This window comes from Pyricularia pennisetigena, chromosome 6 (genome assembly GCF_004337985.1).
Source record: "Pyricularia pennisetigena strain Br36 chromosome 6, whole genome shotgun sequence".
Taxonomy (NCBI): domain Eukaryota; kingdom Fungi; phylum Ascomycota; class Sordariomycetes; order Magnaporthales; family Pyriculariaceae; genus Pyricularia; species Pyricularia pennisetigena.
In genome coordinates, this window is record NC_043744.1 from 5,825,392 (window position 1) to 5,838,290 (window position 12,899).

A 12,899-nucleotide genomic window follows, 5' to 3' on the forward strand; every position below is an offset into this window, starting at 1 on the left:
GCCTATGGGCTATTTACGGGCTATACTATCTACAAGGGGTCTTGCGGTGAATGAAAAACAAAAGTAAAGGCTGAGATGAGACGACGACTGTTCAAATCTTGTATTCCCCGACACATGTTTATATACGATAAAATTGATCTCGGCCGGCAATCCAGGAACGAGGCGACGCAAGACAAGACAACGCTGTCATTTCATTTCCCAGTGCGTGCTGTCTCCGCTAGACATTGAGCTTAAGGTCCCTTGCTTGGTCCAGGATATTCATGGCAGATGGCGCTAGCCACGCCGGCACTAGCCTGCGGACGGGCTGCATCAAGAGCGTCGATGCGACGCGACATCTGCTCACTCTCCATGCTGCTAGCCCTAGCCTAGGGGCCGGCCTGGCAAGGCGAATTGAACTAGATTGACATTCGTGATCCCAAACAGAACTCGGCCGACAAATTGCGTTTGTCCGGCAGGCAAAGGCAAATAAGAAGCTAACATGTACAGGCACAACGTACATAGTAGATTGTGTTGGTCCCCATCTCCATTTGATTCGTGGCAACATTAGCCCGCCAGCCCTTGGTCTGGACCCCGTCTCTGCTGTGTCCCCAGGCTGCGCGATGACGACATGGCGCGCCTCGTTTTTTTTTTTTTTCTTCTATCTTTTCTCTCGTCAATGACCCGTGGCTATCCGTCCATGAAATCAGGGCCCAGTAAAAGCAACACAAAAACCAGCTTCTTGGGAACAAAAATAGGTGCACACGTGATCAAAAAGACAGAATCAAATAGAACAAAGAGAAACAGCAGCAAAAAAGCTTCGTGATCTTCGTTACATTTTTCCCACGATCTGCGAAAGACCAAGTCTAGACTGGGGGCCTTTTACCAGTCAGGGCATTCAAATTCAGTTTGGATGGACCCCGTGGCGAATGTGGTGGCTTGCTGGGGCGTTCCTGTTAATGGTACGGTTGCCGATCTTCCCGAGACAGAAACCCTGGTCAATCTCTTCTGTTTTTAGGGGACCCTCCTTGACCGCCTGCCTGCCACGATAACGTTTCCTGCCTTGCCTGTTTCTGTTTCCATCCATCGGGCTTCGCTTTTGCTTCTTTGAGGGCGTTCGAGGATGCTGGTAGGATCCAATACCACCTTGACCCAAGGTAGCAAGCAGTTGCGGCGCTTTTGTTCCATTTCTCATCCTCAATCTTGACATAACCTCTCGGCCTTTTTTTTCTGTTCCAATTTTCTAAACTTTCCAAGACCAACTATTCGAGCGGTTATTAGCTCACGCAGCGTGTCCGACTCAAGCGTGTCTCCAGCGCCCCTCTGCGATCGGTCATCAGGGCCAGAGAGGACGAACAAAAAAAGCGGCTACGCGGGCGCAAAGGTTTAGCGCCAATCATCGCTTCCCTGAAATCTGCCTTCCACCCCAACACACGCATTTGTTCATTCTTCATTGGCTTTTGACCTTTGCCCTGACCCGGATTTTTCTCCCAGGCCCGCCGAGCTTATTCAAAGCCAGGGCTTCGCAGCATTCATTGGCAAACGGCCCGTTGCGATTTTGCGGTACGGTGTGACAACCAGGAAACCTCAGCTGAAAGTCTAGGCATCGTTCGATAACTCCGCTAAATTGGTGACCTTCAAGGCGATCCACGTCAATCAAACTGCCTGCCGCTCGGTTGCCTGCTGGTTGCTTACTCGCCTTGCTCGCCTACTTGGTACCAAAAAACTTTGACTACAGTATTCGAATCCACAACACGGTCCTGAATCTTGTTAATTTAATCGTGACTACATGATATTATCTGGCAGCTTGGCGCAAGATGCGAGAGTGGGTAAACTTGACAAGGCTACTACAACGTATGGGTTGAGTAGCATGCACATCATGTCATGTCATTGTTTCGGTACTACTGTGTGTCTCTACCATGGCACGTGGTAAAGATGCGTGACAGGACAGCACACAGTCACAACTGGCCATTATACGACAGGACTATACCCTGGTTAGGAAGGCATCCATGAGATTTTCTACGGCAAGGGCACCGTGTAAACGTATTTTATGGTAGGTGTCCTTGGCGTTTTTTTTATCACTCACAAAACCACGTAATAGTGATGTGCCGAACGCACGTATTTATCCGGAGAGGTGGACAGACGCCGAACCATGAATCATATCACCCGTCTTCTACCTACTTGAAATCCCTCCTAAAAATGTAGGCAAGTAGTTACAAAGATGATCCAGACACAGATAATCTACGCTGGTCTCGGGCAGTCTCTGCCCATCTACAGAATGGCAACACGTGACAGCTGCCGCGAGAAAAACTACCTACCCTGCATAAGCTTGGAGATATCCCTACGGACTTGTGCTCTGGATTCCAGTGCAAGTTCATCCTTCAACCAGGCTTGGACCTGTCATTTTCCCTGCCTGTTATAGGACAGCTCTAGCAACACATTCCTCAAATGGCCACGGACTAGAGCCACCTCTGGATAGTTGCCCGGGGATCAATGGGACGCCTTCAGGTCAAGTAAAGTATGTCCAAGTCGGCTACAACCGTTGGAAATTCGTCATCTATCGCTGTATTCACGATGAAGACGCTCTCTGGAACGAGTCCGTCTCCTGCTGCCGGTGTGAACCTGAAGACCCACACTTTTGTGAAGGATCTTGAGCAGTACCGGCGATGGACCATCGAGACTCGCATCATTCCTGACGGTGCCACCAAAGAAGTTGGTCAGCGATTTCAGGCTTGGTGCAAGAGGTCACCGAGCGCGAGGCCCAGCGCTCCATTCCCGATTGAAGAGTCCGGCTGCCGAGGGATCGGGAGGGTGCACGCATCTGTCGCTGCTTTCTGATCCTGACTGAAGGACCCTCTACCCTTGGTCCCCTTCATCAGGGCTAATACAGGGGACAAATCCATGCCAGAGCTTGATGTTTTGGAAATGATGATTGGGCGTGTTCTGAGCCACCATGCAACCGACTGACATGCCATGGCGACTTGGCATGGTGTAGCACGTATCCCAGGGCGTATCAGGTGATTCATTGGACACTTCCTCGGACAGGCAAGCTGTCACCCATCGGCAAGATGGCTTTTGCCGCACCAGGCATCGGTAGCGTTGGTCTCCGCGATGCTCATGGTGGAGGATTTGACGAAATAGCAGTACCAGTGCAGTGCAGCCATGTACATATTGAACAGCATACTACGGTCACAAAACTAGCCGCATTGGCTTGTGGTCTTTGGCACTTGTTTAAAAGAGCTTGAGGTGCCGTGTATGCAACCAGCCGTACCATAGGATGCGGTCCGGTTCGAACGATATTCTGCTAGCTCAAGATGTCGAATGTTGATGCAAGATTGCTAGACAACTATTGGTATCAGTGGGCCTTCCACAGACCGTGGTTTGTATCAAGAAGATATTCAAAGTCCGTTTGTAACAAGACAAGTCTATTGCAAGACTTCAAAGTAGTGTCCGTAACAGCAGCGCATTCTTGGCTGACGCGCAGTGCCGCATGCCGAACGCTGTGAAAGTGGTTCAGTTGGCATCAGCGTAACTGTACCATGGGTCGTGATGACTGACAAATGCTATGAACCCGTTGAGTTCCGCACAAGGACGGATGCCAACGCCAAGCAAAGGCCTATCCAAGTTGATCTGCACCTTGGCTCGCCGTTGGACTAACAGTTGACCCATGTCCACAGTTACCGAGAATGGAAGGGGGGTTCGCATGAGTGGACTTATGTTTGTTGCAATCCTGTCTGGTCTATGCAAGGTGTTGACTCCTGCCCGGTACGTGACCCCAGTGTGTAGATCGGCTTATATTTATTGTATCAATACAGATGGCGGAGACCAAGACTACTGGCCAACGAACTACCTTGACGAACTGTCAGACTGCCATCCAGCTGATCTGGGACTGGGCAGGGTAAGTAAATAATCAAAAAGAAGACGCCGTGGAGTCCTGCTGTGCCACTCCTCCTTTCGGCCCTCAACATCCTGATGATCATTGCTTCTTGCCTGCCAAGCTGGTCTTTGTTCTTGCTCTGCACCTGTGGATATGGAAACGCTTCGTCGTCGAGGGTCTCAAAGTAGCAACCCGATTCACGGGGGAGTGAAGTCTGTCGACGAGGTGGTTCTAGATTGTGTATAGGCGCGTACGAAACAACCAAATCGATGGATTTGCATCTCCCTGATCGGGTAGGCTGGTATCAGGAAGCAATCATGTGGACTACCGGCATGGCAGAGAGTTGTCTGCTGTTTATATTCAAATAGTCATCACGGATAGCTTCAGTAAAGATGATTGTAACGGTGACGATATACAATGATTGGAACAGGTCACCACCCGTGCCACTGGCAACACATTATATTTATCGACGCTGAAACTAAGTCTTCTCCGATCATGTGTTCACCCCTTTCGGATTCAGGATTATCGGAAACTGAGCACAACCTGCTGCCACTGGCGACAGATTCAACAATGAAAAGTGAGCACAAATGTCGGTGTCATTCTATGCGGGTTTCAACTAATAGCTGTCTCCAAGTGAGAAACAGCTAGCACGGCTGCTATGTAGATATGTCGTATCCTCCATCCAGTGTTGCTTTACGTGTCGCTCTGAGAACATCTTGTCAGCTGACAACCTGTACATCCTGTCCCCAGATCTCTGCACAGGCTCTTAGGCACCCACAAAAAAAAAAAAAAAAAAAAAAAAAAAAAAAAACCCGTGGCCCATCTGAAAGCATTACATCCCCTACCTGTCATTGTTCACAGGAGCAGATGCGACGAATCTATGATAAACTCCGCCAACGAGTCGTATTACGGTTCCAACAATATCCAACTTCATCTTCCGTTTCCCCCGTCACAGTTCGGGAAGACTTTCGCAGTCTTGTCAGGGTCAAAAGTTGCCAGGCAGTGGCTGCAAACTCCGGCCAGGTTTGATTACCGTCTCGTGCTTGCAGCTCTGGTTCGTCTATCCAGTCAGACGCAAGCTCCCAGCTCAGCTCACTCGCCCTCGTTTGGACCCTCTTCATCATCATCTTTGCAGTTCGTTCTGAACGATTCAGGCTCGCCCTTGAAAATAAACCTTTTACAGACAATGCAGGAGAAGAAGCGGTTAGACTTGCACAGCTCTCATCTACCTTGTATCCATCTCTAATTTTTCATACCAGGCCCCTTTGCGTAGTTAGCAGAGGACATGGCGGGCCGCATGACCTGGTACGGTTTGGTGTACCGTCAAAGGCCCCCGGCTTATTTGGAAGATGGCTCAGGCGGCTATGGGTTAAGTTGATAGTATGCTGCTCTGTATGGATCGTTCCAGCAACGACTAACTGCGCGCGGTAAGCTCATACAAGTAAGAACCGAAGTGCTTGAGGATGTGCCAGAGCCAGGTAGGTTGCTTGCTGTGAATTAGGACACCGCAGGCAACGTGTACCCGCGTTTTAATGTAGCACTTTAGTACTTTACTTGTTAGGCAGGATAGGCGAGTCTCGAGGCCGTATTCAGGATGAACCGACATGGCATGTATGTTGTTGGTGACCTCCCAATCTGGAAGCACTGGACCCGTACCGATTAGCAAGCCAAAGCCACAGCGTTTTCAAAACAGCCTGATACGCTGGGCGCGAGGTGCAACACGGCGCCGCCTTGGCATCCAGAATTAACTTTGGACCTTGATGCCGGACGCTCCCTCGAGGTAAGCTTGTTGCGTTGCCCGCACAAGTCGAGGAATTAGACTGACGTGAGCGACTGTCTCTTTGGAAATCTCGGAGGCAAAACATATCGTAGACAGTTTTGCTGACTGTCAAACAGTCTGGTGGCTTGAAAGACCGCCTCTTCATGGGAGCAGATTGAGCTGTACATCTGGAGCCGGTCGAATTTCGCGTGCCATCACGTCATGACTCGCAGGTCATTTGCCATCGGGAGATACATAGACAGCCCTGAAGCCTACCCGGTTATTTGGGAAACGCCCATGCTGCTGCGCACGGCGATGGTCGAATTGATTCTCATGCTGAACCTAGAGAGGTCGACAACGATTACTGGGGTACGGTGGCGAACAATTAAAATTGTCGCTACTGGGTCAAGCATTGTCTGAATGGGGTCAAGATGCAATATCATCGTGCGATGAGCGACCCGAATAGGCCGGACGATCCCACCTGATCGGGAGAAACTATCACCTGTTATTGCACATCCGAGACATTCCTGGTCATGGCCTGATTGGCCGCGCAGGCATCTGCTAGTCGAACGTACACAATGTCGGGAGTGCAGTACGAATCTGGAAAACAGCGCCTGATCCACAGCATTGATAGTATCCAACCTTTGTTATATACCCACGCCGCTACAATATGATTATGTTCCGTTCCATGGCTAACCTAGTCATATAACATGACTAGTATAGCCCGCCAGTAGCGGATACGTATAGCCAAGAGTTTCTTAGGCACAAACCGCCCCAACCAATTTCCGAGGTTGAATATATGGCAGCTAAAGCAGGCCTGGCTTTTCTACAAACCGTTGCAAGTGATGTTTGGATGACAAACCTGCCATTCCTGCTGCTTTCTTCAGTGCATAACAGGTCACGACAGCTTGCATCCGTCCTTATCAACCGCCGTCGCCACTTGTCACCATCGACGGCCAAGGACTTGGGCGCCCCCCTCGCAGAACCAGTCTGGGGGCGAAATACAATTGCTGTCTGCGCCACATGCCCAAACTGAAGGCATAAAACCCACCACGTTAACCCCTGTCTCGGGCGGCGGGCGGCGGGCGGCAGTTGTACAGCAGGGAGGAGAAAAAAAAAAGGAAAAAAAAAAAAAAAAAAAAAAAAAAGCCGCGAGTCCCGGGCCAGGGGCTTGGGAGCGGGTAAAGTGGAGATCTACAATACCCTTTTCTACACATTATACAACTCTATAAAACGGCAACATGCTGGCAGATGGGGCCGTGGCGCAGGCAAAGGCTCCCCTCCCTCCCTTCCCTTCCCAAGCCGTCAGCGCCAGTTCCGCCACGCCACGCTGTTTGCTGCAAAACATGGCGATGGCGATCCAATGTTGCGTCGCGACCAATTTCTTTTTCTTCTAGAACCGGAGGGGCAAGGGATTGTTTTGGGGGGGTTGGGGGTTGGGGTGGGCGCACCACTTTGTTGCCCAAACGTCGGCCACGCCCGAGGTGGAACCACTCGGTAGATGATGCCTGCTCGACATTTTAAAATTACTGCAGGGCTTTGTTTTGCTGTTGCTGCGACGCGTATGCTTCGGTGATGACGCTGGTTGAGAGTTGATCGCGTCCCGAGGTCGATTGCGATCTTGCATCTGCTTGTCAGCCGAGAGGAGACATTGCCTGCTTCAAGGATATGCTACGGCCAAGTTGAAGGTCAACGCGGTGGTCAGGGAAAGCTGGATTTTGAGTTTTGCCCCTGCAGCGTCGTCGTTGGTTGGACAGGGCGAGCTTTGATTTATTTTGACTTTGCTGTTTGCCTCGCATCATCTCCGTAATCTACAGTCACGAGTCAGGCAGGCTACGAAAGACATTACGTTACAGGTTGTGTCGAGCAAGGACGAAACCGTAGCCAAGAACCGTGCACACTCTGGTAAACCTATTTGCGATATTCTCCATCCACTGATACGGGGTAGGTAGTCTGTTTCATTATCTCTGTGTGACCGACGTGCATGATCTACATCACTTAATCCATATATATTTAAGCGAAAAACCCGGCTTGAATCGCACCCTCTCGGCTGTTGGGTTCAAATCTCGTTGACGAAAAGTGATTAGGGGCTCAGGGGCTTAGGAGTGGAGGTGAGTTGCTGAGGGAAGAAAGAAAGAAAGAAAGAAAAAAAAAAAAAAAAAGCCCTCGAGCATCGTGAGGCGTATATGTGCTGTAATTACCATATCCGGCCAGACATCCGATTTTGGGGGATGAAATGGAGGATCACCATGGGATTCTGCAAGTATAACATGGCAGAACCGCTCCCCTGGGCTCGACAACCCCACAGCGTTTCGCCAAGGTCCCAAAAGCAACATGGCATCAGCATAAAAATACCACACGACCAAGCCCCCCCGGCAGGGATGAGGCTCCAATGGTTCATTAATGCGAACCAACTTTTTTTTATTACTACGTAGCGACGGGGCCACTTGGGCACAGACTCCCTGGACTACTCTCTGAGGGCCGGGGGCATGGTTCGGACAAACGCCACAACAGCCTGTTCAATACGAAAAAAGTCAAAATGGCAATGCCGGCAATTGCGGATTTTACATATTATGTTAGGAGCAGGGGGGGTTGGCGGTGACAAAGTATAATCATCAGATGAGACCGGGAACTGCGGTCAGGTCGATAAATATATAACGATGCCCGGTTCCATCCCAAGTGCTGCATTTGGTTTGTTTCTGGCCACCACCGCTCGTTGGTCCAGACATTCCTTTCAACCATCCCGATCAACACAAACAGACCCTCTTGCTTGAGAAATTAATCTAATAATCGACTCCAGCAAAAACCACATGTCACTCGTTAACCTGTCCAGGACGGGGCTGGCCCTCCTTGTCGCGGCCGCCACCTTTGCCGGCCCCGTCAACGGCCGCCCCAGCTATGACTACTCTGATGCGGCATCCACCGACGTTGCCGATGCGGCAGCCGCCGACGTCCAGGCGGCGCCGGCCAAGATATCCACGGGCTACTTTGCCGGCTACCACGCCAAGCGCAAGGGCATCAACTTCGGGGTGGACAAGATCCAGTGGGACAAGTACGTGGACGTCAAGTACGCGTTCGCCGAGACGACGGCGGACGGCAGCCTGAACCTGAGCAGCTCGGCGCCCGAGGAGCTGCCCAAGTTCGTGGAGGCGGCGCACGCGCGCAAGGTCAAGGCGCAGGTGGCGGTGGGCGGCTGGGCGGGCAGCATCCACTTCAGCAGCAACGTGGGCAGCGCCGAGAACCGCACGGCGTTCGTCAAGACGTGCCTGGACCTGGTGCAAAAGTACAACCTCGACGGCCTCGACTTTGACTGGGAGTACCCCAACAAGCAGGGCCTGGGCTGCAACGCCATCAGCGCCGACGACACGGCCAACTTCATCTCGTTCCTGACGGAGCTGCGCAAGGCGGAGCCCAAGCCGCTGCTGCTGACGGCCGCCGTGAGCCTGTACCCGTACAACGACGCGGCCGGCAAGCAGAGCACCAACGGCGCCCTCAAGCGCATGGGCGAGCTGCTCGACTACAGCATCGTCATGGGCTACGACGTCTTTGGCGCCTGGGCCCCCACCGGCGGGCCCAACGCCCCGCTGGAGCAGTCGTGCGACGCCCGCAACAACCAGGGCGGCATCAAGGAGGGCATCGCCAAGTGGATCGACGCCGGCATCCCCGCCGAGAAGCTGGTCCTGGGCGTCGGAGCCTACGGCCACGGCTTCGTCGTCAACCCGACCGACGCCTTTGCCGCCACCACCACCGGCGCCGCCCAGGCCCTCAGCGCCTACCCCAAGAACAACGGCACCCGCCGCCAGGGCAGCAGCTGGGACGACGATGCCGCCGTCGACGCCTGCGGAAACGCCCAGCCCCCGAGCGGCACCTTTACCTTTTGGAGCATGGTCACCGAGGGCAAGTTCCTGGACGAGACCGGCAAGCCCCGCGCTGGCATTGCGTCGGGATACGACGAATGCAGCCAGACGGTGAGTTTTCTTTTCCTCTCTCTCGAGTCCCCCTTCTGAATCTCTCAATAGCTGTCTGTACTAACCCCATTCCCCCCAAACAGCCCTTCCTCTACGACAACTCGACCAGCTGGTGGGTCTCGTACGACGACGCCAAGTCCCTCTCCGCCAAGGGCAAGTACATTACCGACAACAAGCTCGCCGGCTTCTCGGTATGGGAGCTGGGTGGTGACTACAAGGACATTGTGGTCAATGCCATGCGCACATCTGTTGGGCTCAAGGCTTAGATATAGTGTTTTTTAGGGTAAATATATTGTGTTTTTTTTGGTTGCGTTAGTTGTAAAGTGACCATGGATGTCTTTGATAAATGTGGTTGAGGATTTCATCCCGACGGAGTGATATATGGCCTCCACCAGCGCCGTGTCGGAGGAGCCATCCTGGCCAAGGACAAGTCCCACGGCGCTGGCCAAACTGTAAGAAGCCTTTGACAGTGAGAGTTGCACTCCGGAGGAACACTTCCCTGGATCTGATGCACAACCTTTTATTTCTGTGTATATTTACGGGCGCATGAAAACCGTGAAAGCTGTTTGATTTCATTGCATGATTCTATGGTGTATAACTGTATATCAGTAATTAGGTACAAACCATACATGAATCAAATATTGAATATAAACAAGTGTAAACATCAACTCGATATTCCAACTTTTGTGTGGCTTACAAGTACAGGTTTTTGTAACCATGTCCAGGATTGCACGTCAGCGTCGTAGAAATGTCAACAGCAACCAGCAGGCCGAAAGCCTGCGTCCTGACTTGTGGCAAAGTCGAATGGCACTGGCACTGTTATAGTAGCGTTGCGTTTGGACCATTACAGCAAAGCAAAGCCAGTCAGTACTTCAACCCGGCGAACTGCTTGCCAGATCGAGTATCTACTAGATTCACTCGGACCTCAATTGTCAATATATCTCTGCCCCACTCGCATGCCAAGATGCCGGCCTTCCTATTCGGTGAATTCTTCCGACCGCTTCATTTCGTCAATCGCCCGGATATCGCTCATACGTGCTCAACCATCAGGTGTCCGTTAATAGTGCGAGCCGAAAAAAAAAAAAAAAAAAAAAAAAAACTACCTACTTATATAATGTTGGAGAGTATACCTCTCCGTCTGGTTGCAAATCGGCCATGGGCTTTTCCTACCCAGGCAGCTCCTGGACCAGCTCAGTGCAACTGAACTGCGAAAAAAAAAAAACATGTCTACGCGGGCCGCCGCCCTCGTCGTTTTGGCGGGATTTGCAACCCTGGTTTCCGGATATCAGTCTGCCGGTGAAGGTGACCAGTTTGAATCCCGCGGATACATAATAGAATTCTCCGAGGTACGCCGCACCCCCCGCTCGGTCTGGTCTCGCAAGTTTTACTGACATGGTTCTAGAGCCATGGCCTCGATGCCAGAGACGAGATTCTCTCCTCACTCCCGGACCTCAACGTCACCAAGACCTTTGCATCGGCAGTCTTTACGGGCGCCAGCGTCGAAGCGACGCTGCAGGACATTGACGCGCTGCGCTTGAGGCCGGGCATATCCAACGTCTGGCACAACGAGGAGGTGCATCTGCTCGCGCCCGTGGTCGGGCCGCGCCAGGCCGCAGCGGCGCCCAACGAGACCGCGCACGCCGTGCACTGGGCCACGGGCGTGGAGCAGCTGCACGCCCAGGGCGTGCTGGGGGAGGGCGTCAAGGTCGGGGTGGTCGACACGGGCGTCCAGTACACGCACGTGGCGCTGGGGGGCGGCCTCGGCCCCGGCTTCAAGGTGGCCGGGGGTTGGGACTTTGTCGGCGACGGCGGGTGGCCAGCCGCGGGAGCGCCCAAGGCTCCGGACGCCGACCCCATGGACCACCAAGGCCACGGGACGCACGTGGCCGGCATCCTGCTCGGCGAGGCGGCGTCCGGGTGGAGGGGCGTGGCGCCGCGGGCCACGATGCACTCGTACAAGGTGTTTGGGCGCAGCAGCGGCTCGACCACGACCGAGACCATCATCGACGCCTTCCTCAGGGCCTACGACGACGGCATGGACGTCATCACGGCCAGCATCGGCGGCCGGGGAGGGTTTGCCGAGAACGCGTGGGCGGTGGTGGCCGACAGGATCGCCGCCGAGGGCGTCGTGGTGACCATCGGCGCCGGGAACAGCGGAGAAGGCGGCCCGTACTACGCCAGCAGCGGCAGCTCGGGACAGCACGTGCTGGCCGTGGCGTCGGCCGAGGTGAAGAAGGGCACGGCAGCGGCAGGGGCAGACAAGATCCAGCCGAGCTACTTCACGAGCTGGGGTGGGCTGTACGACCTCTCGGTCAAGCCCGACATCGCCGCCCCGGGAACGGACATCTACAGCACCTACATCGGCGACGGCAACGACGTGTTTTCGCTGCTGAGCGGCACCTCGATGGCGACTCCGTACGTCGCCGGCGTTGCCGCCCTCTACATTAGCGCCAACGGCGGGAGGAGCATCCACGGGAAGGGCTTCGCCAAGCAGCTCGCCATGGACATCATGGCCACGGGCAGCCCGTTGCCGTGGCTGCGCTACTCGGACCGGACGGCCGTCCCGTCCTCGACCGCTCCGGTGCACCAAGTCGGCGGAGGCCTGGTGAACGCCACGGCAGCGATCAGGTCCAAGATGCAGCTGGAGCTGAAGCGCTTTGCTCTGAACGACACGCTTCACTTCCGGGGCACGCAGGTGCTCAGGCTCACCAACAGAGGGGCGACCGCCGAGTCGTACACGTTTGGCCACGAGGACTGGGCGGGCTTCGACATGCTGCTGGTGAACCCTGCAGACACGGCCGAGACGCCGAGGATCAGGTCCGGGCGCGAGATGGAGCCTTTGCAACTGTCGCCGGGCGTCCGGGTGCCCGGCGCGGTTGAGCTGCAGCCCGGCCAGAGCACCGACGTTGAGTTTTCCTTCACCCTTCCGCAGGTCGCCGACGAGACGACCCTCCCGGTGTACAGCGGGAGGGTCACGGTCAAGGCCGGTGGCGGCGAATCTGCCGCCGTCGTGTATCAAGGATTGGCATTCAACCTCGGGGAGCAGATGCGCAACCCCTACGCCGGGACGTATCCATGGCTGAGATCGACGCTTGCCTACAGCAACAAGACGACGTATGTAAAAGAAAAAGACTCCATGAACACGGCTGACCCCAAAGCTGCTCCCAGATTCTCCTTCAACCTGAGCGCCGCGGCGCAGGACTTTCCCAAGATTTTCATGAAGCTCAAATGGGGCACCAGAGAAGTGCGCTGGGATGTAAGTCGGAGAGAGGCCCGCATCCAGCATGTCTTCTTTTTTTTTTTTTTTTTTTTTTTTTTT

The 12,899-nt window shown here is 53.9% G+C and overlaps 3 protein-coding genes across 3 annotated transcripts in view; all 3 read left to right on the forward strand.

The window, feature by feature from the left end:
• Nucleotides 1-2,550: 2,550 nt before the first annotated feature.
• Nucleotides 2,551-2,759, forward strand: PpBr36_05456 (uncharacterized protein; the record flags this gene model as incomplete). The annotated part of the gene is given in 2 exon segments (XM_029892612.1): nucleotides 2,551-2,692; nucleotides 2,707-2,759. The coding sequence occupies 2 exon segments, from the start codon at nucleotides 2,551-2,553 to the stop codon at nucleotides 2,757-2,759; spliced, it is 195 nt and encodes a 64-aa protein (XP_029749516.1).
• Nucleotides 2,760-8,422: 5,663 nt separating this feature from the next.
• On the forward strand, nucleotides 8,423-9,846 carry PpBr36_05457 (uncharacterized protein; the record flags this gene model as incomplete). The annotated part of the gene is made up of 2 exons (XM_029892613.1): nucleotides 8,423-9,580; nucleotides 9,664-9,846. The coding sequence occupies 2 exons, from the start codon at nucleotides 8,423-8,425 to the stop codon at nucleotides 9,844-9,846; spliced, it is 1,341 nt and encodes a 446-aa protein (XP_029749517.1).
• A 957-nt stretch (nucleotides 9,847-10,803) lies between these two features.
• Nucleotides 10,804-12,899, forward strand: part of PpBr36_05458 (uncharacterized protein) — a gene marked incomplete at both ends in the record, with an annotated part of 3,079 nt that continues 983 nt past the window's right edge. The window contains 2 exons of the mRNA XM_029892614.1: nucleotides 10,804-10,926; nucleotides 10,983-12,836. Of these exons, the coding sequence (XP_029749520.1) occupies nucleotides 10,804-10,926; nucleotides 10,983-12,836 (1,977 nt within the window). The remainder of the gene's footprint in view (nucleotides 10,927-10,982; nucleotides 12,837-12,899) is intronic.